This window comes from Bombus affinis, chromosome 10 (genome assembly GCF_024516045.1).
Source record: "Bombus affinis isolate iyBomAffi1 chromosome 10, iyBomAffi1.2, whole genome shotgun sequence".
Lineage (NCBI taxonomy): Eukaryota > Metazoa > Arthropoda > Insecta > Hymenoptera > Apidae > Bombus > Bombus affinis.
In genome coordinates, this window is record NC_066353.1 from 1,834,521 (window position 1) to 1,852,196 (window position 17,676).

At 40.6% G+C, this 17,676-nt stretch overlaps 1 protein-coding gene and 1 long non-coding RNA gene across 3 annotated transcripts in view; one reads left to right on the forward strand and one right to left on the reverse strand.

The window, feature by feature from the left end:
- Positions 1-17,676, reverse strand: part of LOC126921382 (uncharacterized) — a 133,935-nt gene that overhangs the window by 102,515 nt on the left and 13,744 nt on the right. The gene's annotated exons all lie outside the window — the stretch shown is intronic.
- The window catches only part of LOC126921357 (storkhead-box protein 2), a 111,859-nt gene that overhangs the window by 87,028 nt on the left and 7,155 nt on the right, over positions 1-17,676 (forward strand). For both annotated transcript variants that reach the window (XM_050732871.1, XM_050732872.1), the window contains exon 4: positions 16,233-16,688. In XM_050732871.1, coding sequence (XP_050588828.1) covers positions 16,233-16,688 — 456 coding nt within the window. The remainder of the gene's footprint in view (positions 1-16,232; positions 16,689-17,676) is intronic.

Consider the following 17,676-nt stretch of genomic DNA (forward strand, 5'->3'; position numbering starts at 1 on the left):
TAACAATTTCTCCTCGCATTGCGTTACGTTGCTTTCATCGCTTCGACTACGCGTATCAAACCGCGATCTATCGTAATTTAATCAAATTGCAGATCGAAGTAATAAAATCCTTCGTTCATTATGATATTAACGTGTATTAAGTATAATGCAATGACGGTAGAACAGTGTTATTGATGATGAGCTTTCTGAAAAAAGAGGCCAAGAGGACATACAATGAATCGTGTAAATTGCATTGGACGTTTCAATCCTAGTTTTTTAATATCGACTGTATTTCAATCGATAATAAGAAAATATTTTAAGTTACATTCAAAATCTAAAAGGACTATATAAAATAGAATTTTAAAGGATTTTTAATTTTTTAAGATTATTTGACTATTTGACTAGAAAATATATCTATATATTTACGATAGATCCTTGCACTCGTCTTTTTCAGAAAACCTCTCAATTGCAGATAGAACAATCGTTCTCCTTATTTGTAGTGCAATTTATGCTACAGTCTCATAACATATTTTTTCACTGAAATATTACTTCGAAAAGTCTCTCGATGTTGTTTCGAGATATTTTCTCGTTTTGTTATATTCACTTTCCTTAGGAATACATTTACTCTTACCAACTCATAGTTCAAACTCGTATTTCGAGCAGTTGAATAACACCCACATGAAAATGCGAGAAGAAATTCTGAAAAAGCTTGCGCAATTTTGCCAGCTATTCGTTGCTTTTGATTTTTACCACATTCATGACGCAAGACCATGGACCGTAGAGTATACGTAGCATTAGGAACCTCACCTAATCTGAACGCGACAATGAACACTTGAATCTGGACAAAATTCTTTCTGCAATATCTTTCGTTGTTCCGATATACGAAATTAGAGAGAAAATTGGAAAGTTAAGACGTCGATAGAAACTTTCGTCGATCGAACTCCAAATCAAGGAAAACTTAAGCGATACTCCGCAAGGTCGCGAATAAACTTTCCTTACACCAGTGGCGAACACCTGTTTGCATAGTTGCGTCCTTGAATGTCTGAAGATCGGACAGAAGTATTCTTGGCGGCACTCGTAGCGCACAGAAGGCAGCTCCAAGTGGATTTCCATGTCTTGCTTTCACCGGTGTGATGTCCTTTAAATCGAGTGGCTTGTTTCAAAGTAAGAAGGGAGCGAGCAAAAGAGAAATAGAAAAAGAGGGAGGGAGAGAGGGGGGAGGGAGAAAATAAGAATATCACGCGCCACGACAAAAAGTATTTTTAACGTTGTTACGCGAAGCACACGTTCGTGCGGTTTCGTAATTGCGAAATCACATATAAAATTCGCGCTTCCAACAAATCCGGTCTAAATTCCCGCGAGAAATCCAAAAGTATCTTTCGCAAGTGCCTCGTAAAAACGTCGCACGAGATGTCGCAGCCGTGTCATAAATTAACACGAACCACCAATCCGTTTTTTGCAACCCGTGAACTGGATTTAAGAAACTGAAATTCTGAGAACGGACCGGCTGAAAACCGACCGGTATACGTGTCACTGAGAATATACGGTAAACGTTGATATTTCATGGTTTTTAGTGATTTTAGTGCTCCTGCGTCAAGCGTGGGAGATACGAGCATTTCTTTAGAATTCAGAGAAATACGTAAATCTGTCGATACAAAGGTTGTTTCGACAAAATACGAAAGTAGAATATAAAGTCACGGAAAGTTTCACGGATACACACGGCTTGGCGCCTTGTTACGAAATATAATCACTGGTCTGCCGATTTACGAAACCACGGAAACAACTGTAAACAATTCCGAGTATTGACACCGATAACGTTGGTCCTATCGTCCCTACCTAAACGAAATGCCACGACGTGGATAATTCTATAAGTGGCGACCACGACAAGAAGCACAATTACACCGAGCGTGCGCTAACCTGTCGGTAGAGGTGAGAGGCGTGGCAAAAGGTTGGTAAAACGGGTCGTTCGGCATCACACGGACCAGTAAGACCCATTAATGCTGTATGTAGGCTAATGTCAAGAAAGCATGACAAGCCGCGCGAATGTGTGCGATGTGATTGATGACGCGCATCATCGCCCACTCTATAATGTCCAATTTACTACGTGAGACCAATTCACGGCTAGAATTGCTTGTTAAGGTGTAATAATCCACTGGTTCGATCTCGCGCAATTTTCATTTACCCGGCACGTCGCGATTGTTATTCCATTAAACCACTAATATATATTTGATACAGAGAAAGTTTGCAAAAATTCTGCCGGGCCTGAAATTACCCTTTAAAACAGCTAACGAGACAACCTTTTTCCTTCTTTTTTCTTTTTTTTTTTTTAATCGACGCTTTCTACTTGTTCTAGCGTAATAACGGTGACACGAACGATCATCGCGTGGTTGACTCGTTGCACGACAAGAGTATGAGCGGCCCGTCAAACGTCGGACAGAAACTTGAACCTGCCCCGACAACGTCGATTTCACTTTCCGCGATCAGACGATTGCATTCTATATAATGGGAAAAATTAGTTCTCCCTTGGGATGCCATCAGTTTCTAGTTAATGGTCGTCGCGACGCGGACACGGGTCGATAATTTCAGTGCAACTTCGCAAGTTGCGACGTTTAAATATCATTAAATGTGTACGAGAAATGTTCCGTTCGACGGCCTGTCGATGCTTGTTAATAGGAGTAAATTGCATAAATCGATTGCAACATACACACGAGCTGGATCTCCCCTCGCGTGCCATACTGGCTACATGGAAATCGAGAAGCTCTTAAATTTCCTTGATATTTCATACGTACGTAGGTCGAACGTACGTATAGAACGTGGAGCGATTTTCTAATTAAAGCGCGTGTCTACGCGATTCGATCATTCACGCTGGCGCCATTTAACGTGTTCGTAACAAAGTTGGGAAAACGCAGGTTACACGGGCGAAGATATATCGTCAGCATGCGTTTACACACGAAATACGAAGCCGGTTATTAATATCGCCCACGATTCTGTCGTTACTTGCGCTATCTTTGATGCATTAACGGCAATAACCGGAGCATAAATTTAACAACTATCGGCGAACATGTTTCGCTAAGTTCGCAGAAAACACTATGGCTCGCGATTGCAAATGAGAAATTCAGCGCGTCTGACCTGAAAATACCGGGCCTACGTATAACGTCCCTAACTCCGAATGCACATAATTTACCTTATATAATGTACGGAGCGTGTTTGACCTTTTCCATCGTAATTTACGGAAATACTTTAAGAAACATTTCCCTACCGAACGATAATCTGTGACATGGAAAGTGAAAATCATTCGCCATGTCTCACGAGGACCTACCTGTCCGAATTTGATAAATTATCACGAGTATCGTGCATTGTACGCTGTTGTTTTTCTGTCAGCCAACTGTCGTTTCGCAAACTTTCTTCTATGAAACGAATATATTGAAAACAATGACGATAAGAAATATCGCAGTTGTCCCGAGAAGAATCAAAGTTAAAATCGCGATATATTTTCGCGATACACATTTCATGGAACAAGCCACTTTGTAGATAGATAAACCGCGATTTTCCATCAACTATTAATGTCTCCCTTCACTTTGATACGTCGTAAAAGACACTTGATGTGGATACGACGAAACAGTACCAGCAATGGAAAACCCGAAGAAAATCGCTCGATAACGATAAGAATTTCAATTTCCTTACATATTATTTACTGGTGTCGAACGTATACCGTAGTGGTATACGGAAATCGATCGCAACGTTCCCATCCTGTTACCAGACAGCTCGAACTCGTTCTATAAATCATACAATAGTCGAGCCACGTATCCTATCGCTTGCTGTTTGCAAACTTACGAAAACAGTCGAACTATCGTTCGATTAATAATTGCAGAGCCGATAGAGCTACGGCGCGAGGCAAACGTTGCAAACGTCGAATCGTTGGATAATTCCGAATTCAATAACTCAAAGCTGACGCGCGCGGTTAAAGTGTAACGCGCTAAAAACGGCATCCTTTCGAGATTGCACAACTGGTTGCCTAAGAAACAATAGCAGGCGAAGCAATAAAACCATCTTAATGACGGGCAACTCGCTCGAGAATCGTGCCGTATGGTACGATTCGATGTTTCATCGCGGCGAAAAAGCTGGATAATTATCGCTAGAATCGCGTTACCCAGTGAATTTATTGGTATTTATCTCGAAGGTAAAACGAGGGCCGAATCCCTTGGTGTCGGCTTCCCATTATCGAAAATGACCGATTGCGATTGGTTAACCACCGATAAATCAACAAAGAAACTAAACTTGTTCATTTTCTTTCTTTTTTCAATATTGAAGGGAAATTGAAATTCCGGTATTTTCTCCATATGTCACAAGAATCAATGAGATTGCGTATAATTGCTTCCGTGATAACATAAACACAGTATTTTGTGTTATTTTTTTTTATGAAGATTATACTATAATAATTGAAATACACTTTGAGCATCTTCATTGTTGACTGATTTATTAATTACTTATTATTAGTTGATATGATTAATTTATTAATTATAGTTGTAATATTAAAGACAGTCGATGGTGCAACATTTGCAGTGATTGATGAACATTACATGTACAAATCGAGATCAGGAATCAATAAGAAATGTATTACTATGTACAGATGCATACGTATGTACTTACATCGTTAAAGAATAATTTATTCGAGTATGACAGTACTACGATAGAACCGCCGATAACCAGGTGCTATTCCAGATTGGTTAACCATTGCTCGTTGTTTTATTTTCAAAATGGGTAGTCGCTTAACATCTTTCACGGAGATTAAATACCTTCTCCTGTTTTATAGTACAAATATCGAAAATATCGGGAAATGATCTGAAGATAGGAATTTAGTTCCTGGCCATTTATCGTACAAAGTTGGAAAAGAAAGTCCGCCGAGACACAGCGCAGAAGCAAGTGGAGTACTCCCTCTATGCGATCTTATTTGTAGATATGAAACTCTCGATCAATCTTACGACTGCATTAGATATATCAGAAATAACCTATCAATCCTGTATCCCTCGCAGTAATTAAAAAGAAAAGCTTGAAGATACGAAAACATCAATTCATTTCAGCGATTAAAAAGAAACAATACGAGGATATTAAACAGAAAATTGTAGAAAGAAAAAAAATATTACAAGAATGTGTCAAAAATCTAAATAACGATCGATAAGTCATAAGGAGAGACGTTGCAAAATCGCACGAAAGTATCAACTATGAAACATTGATATACGACAAAAAAAGAGAACTTTTATTTTTAAGCAACATATATGTGTAACGTGTGTTAACTGATTCACTTGGTGTTCTCTCTTCTTCGGGTGAAATTCCTGTCTGAAATATTTTCTGGGCCATTAAACTCGCTGGAAGAATGTGTTGAATATTCACGAGCGAACGAAGAAGGTATCTCGTCACTGTTAATAAACGTATTTGGCGAACAGGCGAAGACGCCATTTCCAGCAACGGACTACATCAGATATACATAGGAACCGGCGGCTACGCCCTTATCGGAAAGAGCTAATGGTACCGGTACACGCGGCGCGACCTCAGACGGCGGAATCCAGGCTAGCAGTCGATTCTCATGGCCTCTCTCGTATCTTCGTTCCGGTCGACGAAAAATCGCGAACATTGAGAGATTCGTTTTAATTAAATGACGGCTGCTCTCTACCTTCCTATTCGAGTTGCACTCACTCTATAATTTTCAAGCAAGAACATATACTATTTCTTAACGAAAATTATATATCTTTCGAGAGCTTTGATTTCTTTTAACTAAGAAGTATCTTTCGTGTACCTTTTTAATTCATAACTAGGAACTTAGAAAATTGATAATACCATATATTCGGCAGCTTGGCCAAATTGCCGTGATATAGTATGAAAGGGCAAATATGGGAGTTAGCTTTCTCGATGCGTGATCTCCGCGTGTATCGGCGAGAAATCGATCTCTTTTTTCCCCGACCTAACCCATTATTCTTCCGTGTGAAAAGATTAGAACGGGAACGATTACTAGAAGAAAAACTGGATAGAACTTTTAACAAATAAGAACTCGTTAGCTCTCGACTATAGGCAAATTACCGCCATCACTCTGAAAGATCTTTCGAAACACTTTCAATCTCTCGTAGCTGATTTATGCGGGCAATGGATCGAGTTCAACGAACGAAAAAAGAAACAGCCACTCTGTGAAATTCTAATTTCTCCGTTTGATATCGAAAGAGAGAGGACGTCGCGCCTAACGATCTAAACTGCGAAGAACTCTTTGTCGACGCCTGGAGATAGGCTAAACACGCACGGATAGTCTGAAACCTGAACCAGAGTGGAACTTTACGAGGCCTTAACCGACGATCATTAGGAACGCGAAGATCGTCCTCGCCGTGCGCCAACCACATTGTCGCGACCCGGATCCGATCGCAGAATTCTCGAGGAAGATCACGACTCCCATCACGACTCCCATCACTCCTCGTGACTGTCGTTACTCAAAGGTTACCTACCTACGAGACTGGCCTGCAACCCATTTGCATCGGGTTCCAACGATGTCGGTCAGTAGTTCCTTCCGAATGTTCCATCAGCACGTGCAGCATTTGAGGCTGAGCCCTGATTACGCGAATATATAGACTGTTTCGAATAGTTTAAATATCTCTCTACTCGTGTGACACAAAAGGTACGGGTTGAGATAGTTAGATTTTCACAAGTAGAAGAAAATCTATGTCTCCGTAAAATACGATTAACCAGGAATAAAATAGCGTGTTGTCAGACGTAGATCGTTTCAAAATTATTCTTAAATTGGCGAATTACAAATCGCAAATAACTGATAGCTTGACTCCGACGTCCTATTATCTCAAATAACTCTACTTTACACTAATTGGAATGTCACTGTACTCACATGAGCCTGTTGCAATTCATACGATCCTTGATGGAAGATATATTCGACGTTTCAACGATTAAAATTTATTGAATAGAAATTGCGAAAGTTTCCTTTAAGGAATATACACTTATCTTTTAAATTGTATAATATAATACGCAAGGTTTTGCTGTACCGTTAACAAGGAATTTGAGCCAAATGGTTTTGCAATTGATCCAAGAAGCGTAGAAAAATGATTAACTAACGGTATCGGTGACGAAGTGGTGATTATAATCTCGTGGCACGATTTGATGAACTATTTACTACATAAGAGGTACGTAGTGGTGAATAAATAACAGGAAATACGTACGGACATTGGGTATAGGATTTCATAAAAGCCCGCAGGGCAAGCTGCGTGTATCCCCATTGTGTCCTGTGTTGCGACTCAGCCTCACGGTGAAAGCTGACGAATTCACGGAAAGTCAAGATTTGCATGAAATTTACAACGACAGGCCTTTTTGTCTCGCGGCCTCTTCCATCGCGCGATTTTATTCTTCAAAGGTCGTGGGTACCTCGATATGTTTCGCTCGAGATATCATCTTTCGTGACTGTCCATGGAAGAAGAGGCGAAACACAGTGCGGGCACGAAGACGCATAGACTCGACCAACTTCATGAAAAGTGCCAATCATCTTTGCAGAACCGGCTACGATGAACGAGCCATTGTTCTCGAATCAATATCTATTTACACGGGACTACTTGTGTGTACGCACCTCTGGTGGCGGACGAATTTTAAAAGCCACGAGGAAATCACCATAGAACATCGTGATTGTTATTACAAGACTTCGATAGTCCTATTACGTGTCCACGAAATTTTTCGTTCGAATATGCATAATCGATCACGAAAGTATTCGTACATTTGCCAACAATTTTTACGAATATGTTACGTACGTACGTTACACGAAACGTTTTGAAGTTTCATTAGCGCTGCAATGACACCTAACTATCAAGATCATATTGGCAAGATTTTTAATGATTCTGAAACTGTATATCAAAAATGTGTTATATGTATAATATCAACGGTAAAAGCTTCATGTGGTAAATGTACGAATACTTTTATCAGCCATTGTACATTTTCTAACGCTATTCCAGCAGCTGGCTTCCTTCGCATAATTTTCAATAAGCTATCGCTGTTTCCGGCTCGATACGATACCAAACGATTAAGTCGAGCAACCGTTTCATACAACACGTTTATTACACGAGCCGGACAAACACGTGCTTCTATCGACGATTGACTTGTGCCTTAACGTTACGCAATATATTTGCATTCCGCTGCTCGGATAACAAAACGGTCGGCTGTTAACTCGGTAGTGTATCGATTGCCGACAGTAATACATAAATCCGATAGGAATGAACGAGCAACCTGGCCAGCATCTGACCAAAGTGCCAGCAACCACACCTTTCGCAAGAGAAATATAAAGATTCCTTTTGAGAAGGAATACAGATTTGAATCCAACGTTAATTCTTCGTATCTCTACTTTCTCTGATCTCACCCCATTTCAACAAATCGTATTTTACCGGTATCCATAATTGGTAAGATAAAGTTTATCAGACAATAATTTTCACTTTCATGATGATTTGGAAAATGCTCATCGCGAGGTATTAGGGTAGAAATGGTAAAATGTTAAATTAGGGACACGAAAGGCAAAGGTTTACCATCGTCGCGATATCTTTGATCAAGTTTATGGCTAATTGCGCTTGTTATAGGTACTCTAAACACGGAACTATTCCCTGGTCAGACTACCGTACACCATAAAGACACTATTTGCTCGCGACTAAGAAGTGAAAGGTAAAGCGTTTTCCTAATGAATACAGCAGACTGCCGACCACGCACATACGCGTCTAATATAATCTATCAACCTCGGTGGTAAAACTCATTACTACGCAGCCGTAACCGGGGAGAACGCGACATTCGATGCGTTCCTCGCCGAGAACATCAATTTGCTTACGAGTCTCTCTCCGTATATGGGAAAACGTGCAATAGAGACGACACACACAGGTCAATGACGAAATTAAGAAAATCGAAATTTAGAAAATACATTAGGACGTGTATCGAAGAGGAAAAATTAGACAAAGGGAGAAAGATGGAAAAAGAAATGAAAAACGGAACCAATCGCATCCTTCGTGTTTCCAGTGAAATTTAAAAAACAGATTACAAGGCAGGATAGCAAAAGTTAAAAATGCAAATGAAAGAAAGATAGATGATCGACAAAAGGGAGACAGAGAAGAGAACGAATAGAATCGTATGGGTCTCGATCAATGGGAGTCTAAATTCGGAAGGCAGATGACGAAGAATTTATAAATAAAAAATGGAAGAAAGAAAACTGCTCGCCAAAGCAAAGAGAACACGTAATGAATACCGTTCTCCGGATTTGAATCAAAAAGAGTCGAAATTCGAAAGGCAAATCACGACGGACATCAAAGAGAAAAAAAAATAGATAAAAGAAAGAAGGAGAAAGAAAGCAGGTCTCCAGGTGGATAGAGAAGGGGGACGAATAGCAATCTATAGATTTGCATAGAACAGCGTCGCCGGCTGGTAGAGGATAGGCGGAGGACTCAAAGGTCGTCTTGTTACGAGGTGATTCCTTGCAAGTGGTCTTTGCCATTTCCCATGGGCAGACCCATAAAGCGGCGGAGGTCGGCCAACCGACACGATGGATCACGGCGATAAGGATATATGCATCGTGTTCTGCACCGTGTACCAGTACACCGGAAGTGATCCGACCGTGTGTCTCGAAGTTCGAAATGCGCGCTCGTTCGCGTCCAGCATCCTTCTTGCACCCCTCCGGGGTGTCTCTTTTCTGCCTACATGATACCTCAACGATATTCGCGTGGGCGAATCGACCGAATACCAAGTCTGCCTCTTACTTCGTGCGCTATCTACGTGGGCTGTTTGGATATTATAATAAAGGCCTCGCGGAATGATAGAAAGGTACAAGGGAAGCTGGTAATAATAGCGGCTCGCGGAACTCGCCTGGTTGGCAGGTGTTCATCCATATTTACCGAAAGGCCGTCTCGAAGATTCAACTTTATCGTTACGACAAAATGGTAAACTGTATTTTATAATACAGTTTAATTCCTGGAAAATCATGAGATCCTGGATTGTTGTGTGTGCAAACGTATCGAAACTCGATAATAGAAGTTTTGCACGAAAGTAAGATTTTTTATGAAAAAGGATAGTATTTATTAAAGAGGCAATTCCTGACATATTGAAGTAGAATTTTACAGCTTCTATCATTAACATTTTAAACATTAATACTTTAGAGTATTGTCTAAAAGATAGCTAGGTGATTTTTCCAGGAGAATGTTATGTTTTATTGCAAATTAATGCGTAAAATGCTCACAATTATACAAAGCTATTAAAATTATTCAAAAATTCAATTATTCAAAGCTACAAAAAATTCGTTTTACACATTTTTGCAGTTACTGCCTCTTTACTTGAACAGTGTAAGCATCAAAAGCGTTCGATTAAACCATACCATGCGATTCACATACAAAGATTACCCGTCTTAACGTGAGATACTTGTATTAGGTTGTCCGAAAAGCGTCTTTCTTTTACAGATACGTCTTTTACAACTACGCATCTTTATACAAACATGAAACTTAATCTGTCGAACGTTGTAATCTTTATCATGATAAAACAAAATGGATCATACGTAATTCGATAAAATAATACAAAACGGAAAATGTTGTGCATCCACTATTTCCTTATAAAACGGAAGAAATTTTTCTATACTCCTAAACGATTTTCAACTGTCTTATTTGCATCTCACTTAACCTCTTACTCTATGATTTGTTTGACTGCATTCGTTAAACTTTGCTTTTACGATACCGTAGCTAATACAGAACGCTACATGTAACCTAGCTGCAAATAGTTTTAATTTCATAATTGGAAATGAAATGTAAAACCAAAATAAAGGTTCAATCTGAAGGTGATTCTTATGACTCGATAATGTAAGACGAGAAGTTAACGGCGATTCTTTTAAAAGAAAAGAAAAGATCGCTCGTGATCTCCTCTAGTTGAGTTAAACGTATATCTTTCAAGACAGTTTTTGTTGCGTCACAAACGAAACGTACCGCTTTTCCACGGTTCCCGTGTCTCTTGCTCTCGTCTTTTCTCATTCTTGACCGTAGCCTGTGTGTAATCCTAACGCAAACACAGAGGCGAGAAGTACGATGCTACTTGCCTGTATTGGATACCTAGTCCGATATGTATGTAGTGGAAAGCATTCAAAACGCGCCCGGGACAAGATTCTCACGAGGAACACGATGTTCCACGCCCCAGAAACTGACGTATCGAGTTCCACGATCCAACTGGCCTCTCCCTGACTCTTGCCTGTCTGCGCCCCTCGTTCCGTCCTTGTCGACAGCCCCACGAAAATTGTGCAACCGAAACGTTTCTCGGTTTCTTCGTGATCCCCGTTGTTGGCAGCTTACGGGTGTAACGACGCGGGGTATTATCCTGCCACTTTTTCCGACCGTGCTCTCGCGCCGGATAAGATCTCGTAAACGAGATCGAAACTGGCCTCTCCCACGCAGACATTATGCCGTCTTAGTTGGGCCATTTACTGCCCATACACCTTGTGTATACGTGCTTCCACATGCGAAACAGTCAACGATCGCGAATAAATTTCAAGCCCCGGAGACTCGCGTGGGGGACCTCATACGCGTCCACCTCGGCCATTCAGAATGAAAAAATTGAAATAAAATTTGCTATCCGTACTTTACACCACAGACTTTATAACTTTCTTCGGCGCTGATATCAGAGAATAAAACATTTTCAGAGCTTATCGTTGCGATTCCATCGAACCATATACCATGGAAAATGTCTCAACGATTTTTCATCTCACGAGAAACTACATTGTTATCGGTAAATTGAATTATGCTAACGCTACGAGCGAGGCGTACGAAATTACATTATCACCGACTCTCTCTCTCTCTCTCTCGAAATTTCTAGAAAGATCGTGTATACGAATGATTTCATTCGTTCAATTTCATTCGCGTGTCTGGTAACACGAGAGACGATAAATAACGTCAATGTAACCGAAGCCCACTTATTCTATACGCTGTTCTAATGTCTTTTGGCGAGGGCGTTGGGTAGTAAGCTGTCGTTTCTGCGAAAAAACCACGAAAACCGGACGAGTTTCGAACCTGTAAAGGTCTCGCACCTGTCTGTAAACCGTTCTCAGCTCTCCCCATCCGTTCTTGACTCGTCGTCGTCGGCGGCTCGTTCCTTAAAAGGAACGCGTGGGTGGGCTACCTCCTTGCATAATTACGTGCGTGCAACTCCCTCCTCGTGGGCCGTGGAGAAATTCCAGGCAAGTGGGCAACTGGACCTCGTGCGGCGACCGTTTCCAACTTTTCCATTGAAATAACCACGTGATGAATATTCCATGAGAAAGTCGCGAAAGAATCGCAATCATCGTCGATCGGACTTCTCTAGCGCCATACGCAACAGTGATTTCTCGATGGCGTATTCCAACGATAAGTTCTCGGTTTTATCTCGCGTTCGACACGGATGCCGGTAGAAATTGAAAATCTGATATTACCCGATACATTACAATCGTCGGAAAGACAACTCTCCAATGCAAACTGGTTTCTCGCGATAATATCCAAGGAGGACGCACAGCTGGCGATACTCGTCAAGGAACAAATGAGAAAACTCGCGATAGCGCATGAAGTACAACGAGATCTCGCCGGTAATTTCTATACGAAGAATGTCCGGCCTATTTACGACAACCCTTTAACAAAAGCGTACCAGAGAACAGACGCTTTCTGGCGAAGTTGAACACATAATTACAGCTCTGTTTCTTCCTACCTGTCCGCGAATAGGGACTCAAAAGCAACTAGGGGACTAGAACAGCGAGCGTCATCGAGCGGTGCACGGAAATGGCAGTGATCCGTGATCGCGATCTGTTCCAGAGGGTAGATTCATTGTACGCCCAGGATTTAGTGAAATTCAAAAATACGAAAGATACAACCTTGGGAAAATTACATGCCACGCGACTTCACGCGATAAGCGTTGGATACGAACCATTTATGTACAGAATGATTTTATTATCTTAGATGGTACGTAGGATCTTGGAATGATTATACAATTGCTTATTGGACATTGAAGAAGCCATTCGGAGTATTTTCACTCAACGAATTAGCTAAAATTATTATTTTCGCTAACGTTTTAATTATTGGCAAGGTAATTGCTAAAGGATAAATATTTTACTAGATTTTGTTTAAAATGTCATCAGGTTATTATTGAGGTATAAAAAAGAGTATACTTAAGAGAAATAAATATCAGAGGTACCATTATTAAGAGGGTGTGTGCGTGTGTGTACAAAATAAAAATTAAATTTTTCTTAAACGCTGATATTCGCGAAATTGCTTCGTGCAACGTTCATCGAATATTTTTCAATGTAGAAGCGGACGATCGATATCTGTCAAGGGTCAGCGCAATATCGTGTACAGAAGGCCGAGCTACCCTTCGAAATTGGCATATGCCACGCGGAGATGAGGGAAATATGTATATTAAAATGCATTACGAAGGCCCATGGTGGTTCAAAGTGACGGCGCACGAATAAAAGTATTCAACTCAGTTTTATTGTGTCACAGGGTCCATCGTGCAGTGTATACAAATCAGGAATGAGGGTTAACTTTCAAACAGGCGAATTCGCGTACCATCTGTTTCGTTCATCGGCCTACCGACGTAACAAGCGAGCAGCTACAATGTATCGCTGTACTCGATATTTTTGAATTGTACAATATTTCAATAAAGGGTAATCGTCGGACAAAATTGAACACGCTGACAGAAGAACTTTCCACGTAATAATTTAAAAATATATGTCTGAATGACTAGGAACATTGCAGGCCTATCGAGGCATATCTCTCATGTATGATTCGCAACTTTTAATCGTCCATCCATTATCCTCGGATGCCTACCTGACTCAATCTCATAAATTATCTAGCTTTCAGCTAACAACGGAGCTAACTGCAATATTTCAAACTATTATAGACAATTTAGCTGAAATTTAAATTTTAGTCCTAATCTTATTGATTTGCCTAGCTCGTTTCCTTGAATTACCCGAGAACATCATCAACTCTGCTTCTCATCTAGTTTGCGATCTAAATACACCAAACATCCAAAATAGAGTACTCGTTATAGTTTTTGATGGATAAAAAGAGGTCTTATTTACTTAAAAGTGTAAGAGCTTTTATTTTGTTTGAATAAAAACTAATTCTAATTCTACCGTTGCGACCATAAAAATATACAAATATTTGAATGAAAATCCGTAGTCTATCGATGGCTAGCGCAATCTGAACTGTTAAATTGGACGTTGTATGTCAAAAATCAACGTACAGTAGGAAGAAAAAGAATAGGAGGATTAAATGTGACAATCTCCCTACGTGTTTGGAAAAAATTCACATGGTGCAAAGGTGATACGGTTACTCATACATTGCAACACAACGTCTCTGATGACAAGCTGTTTCCTACACGTTGTGCTCTTGTCACATTGAATATTCTTGGCACGAGCGTGCGGATACCACTGGAATTTCGGAGTCCTTCAGAGTCGCGAGCTTAGAATAATCCATAGTCTTTTCGTGGGCGTGGACCAAAATGTATGAGAACAGGAGGCCCTCAGGGGCTTGAAAGTCACCTTAAAACGTGACCGGAAGAACAAAGGCTTCAATTTCGCCACGAACGTCTCTCTCTTTTTCTCTCAATCTCCTTACGGCGTCGAAAATTTTCAGTTTCCATTTAGCCTTAATTACCTTTCCTATGTATCGCGTTTATGGTACGCCGTTTGACTGACGTTTAAAACGCTAATTAAGTATTGTTAGCCCGGAGCAGATTTGTTCTGGCATACTAGTTTTCTCCGCTCCTAGAAATTGACCGTTTTAGTTCTGACTCTCTGTGATCTTGCACGTGGGAATGCATCTGGTCGGTGTGGCGTTTCACGAAAATCGAGACTACGAACCAAGATACGCATGTATACAACGTTTCTGTTGTTTCGTACCTAATTTAGAAATTACAGACGTTGCGCCGTCGACGATATTATAAATAGATGGAAAAGACGTTTATCACGAATGGGAAAGTGTACCGTGGTATTATCGGTATCTGCTCGCCCGGTTATGACTGCGATTTAACGAAAATTGTTCTCTTTCTCTTTTTCTCCGCGTATCGAAAGGTTGAGATACATTCGCATGACCAGTCACGGAACGTTATATTACGTTGTTAAGCATTCAATAAACGTATATTAATAATACAACCGACAAATCTACGTTTACCCGTGTTACTGTACGAATGACCGAATCGATACCGATAAACTGCGATTTACCAACTATCCGCGCGGTCGTTTAAATTTTCCGCTTTCACGAAAGCATAGCTACGCGCTCATCGCACCATGCTATGCACGACAAATTCACGAGAATATTCCGTAAGTGGATTTATAGGCGTACGTCGCTCGCATGCGAATGCACCCGCAGATCTGCCGCGATGTACTTGTCACGAACTTAATACAGCCGCCCCTGTCTACTGGAAATGAAATTCGATATGTTTCGCCTTGTTAAACCTTCGTCCCATGAATACGTGAATTCAGTGGTAGAATTATCTTGGGATTATATGGAATAATCTGGCTCGAAGAGCCAGCTGAATTTCGTCGACCTCCGAACAGTATCGGGAACAGAATCGAAAGATATTTGAAATCGAAGCGTACTATACGTAATATCGGGACTGTGGATTTTTGCGAATTTGTGGGAAACTTAAAAGCGTAGAAACGTTTAAATATCACGTTGAACGAGCAGAAAGTTACATACGTTTCTTAATGAAACACTTTGTTTGTAGCTGGTACGCGCATGGAAACTCGAACCGTCTCGGTTGAAACTAGAAAGGCAGTTACCTGAATGTTGCTAGTTTTTAGCAGGCAACCTAGCTGTTACAATTTCATTCTGTCCAGCGAATATACATGGAGAATTTTAATGAACGCGAGAACTTTAAAAATCCGATAGCCACATCTCCTGACGTCTGATCTTATCGTTCGTACTTCCACGAAGCTCTACATCCGCTGCTTGTTTCGCCTTGTAATCAACCTTGATCTCCCTTAGTAAGCGACAACTGTTAAACTTGGGGAATGCAAAAGTATTTAAACGTCAAGGACAGAGAATTAACTTTTTCAAAAATAAACTATGCATCCATAGTTAACTATTGGCCGAAATACCGTAACAAAGTGTAATTATTTTTTAATAAAAAAAAGAGAAATAATCGACGATTAAATCAATTTCAAAATAATCAGAATCACGGATAAAATTCATTCCACATCATGCGCAACGACCTGACGTATAATTGGCATTTTCCTTCCTGTGCAGGCGACATCGACGATTGCCTGGTTGCCCCAGTGGCCCAAGGACAATTCACACCTCTACCGGAAGCTCTTTGTTGGGCCATTTTGGAGTTGACTTCTCAGAGGCAAGCTGCCACGCTCGACACGCTCAAGTCCGCCCTTAGGAACGCATTTCCGGCGATGCAGAGACCGAGCCGCGAATTAGTTTACGACGCCCTCGCGAAACTCATGCAAGAACGAAAAATTTATCACACGTCACAAGGTTACTTTGTCGTTACGCCCGAGACCAGGAGGCTGAGGCGCGATTCCAGCAACTCTAGGAGATGTTCCAGAGAGGTGAGCGGATCGAGAGGTCAGGGTAGCATGCTCATGTCCAACGACGAAGCTATGGCGCTCGTACACGGTGAGATGCTAACCCTGAGGGACGGCGACGTGACGCATCAAGCTGTGCAGACGAATCTCGCAGACGTTATTTGCGGAGGTAAGAAATCCCTGAGCTCACAGAAAGTTCTCTTACTTTTCTATCAGATTTCATCGCGAAACTTCATCGACAAGAAAGATTGCAAATCGTGTGGAATTTGTTTTTCAATTTCTTTTATAATACACAAAGGCTAAAGAACACAAGGTACTACTAATATTACTAATTGCAAGAAAATTATAGTTGGTGCATATGAAATTTCAAATGAAATAGATTTACGTAAACTACACGTAGTGTCTTCGAAACACCGTATATGTATTTAATGAAAAGTAATATCCACGTGATTCGATGCGCTTTCCCAAGGACTAACACAGTTACGTTATTCGATTTTCATTATCAGTTCTCGAATTGAAGAACTCTTGGATTGAAGTTTTTTCTCCATTTATAGCTTCATTTAAAATAATTTTGTATATTAAAACATCATCCGGGTCGAGTAGAGGATGTCTTTAACCTTCCCCAAATACTATGTCTTCGGTAACTTTCATCTTATTTCTTGCAAGTTCTTTAAGTTCGTATAAAGAAACTTAAATATTCCGATTATTCACAGTGGTCGATAGAAAGACCTTAATATTTCTTTGCGTATCTTCTTTGCGATAATTATACGTGATATTTAGCAATTTTCTTCTTCAACCTGATTCGTAATTATTGACAATGGGAAGAGACGTATTTAATGACTGACTGACATCTGTTCATCGTTCGTTTAAAATTTGGCGAAACGTTTCATATAAATTGCTACATTGAAATCAAAATTTAGAGGACCGTTACACATACGCATCGACTTTTAATGAAACGTACGTATATACGAGCGAAAATATCTAACAAAATCGCGAGTTTTCGTGTAAAAGATTAGCCAGGAAACAAAGTTTCTCTTGTCGTGAAGGAACTTAATCGCGGAGAGACTGGTCGATCGTGGCAAACTCGTTCGGCACGTGTTCGGGGATCGTTCCGAGTGTCCAGGAGTAGTGTTCGTTGGCTCGGCTTGCACCGGCAG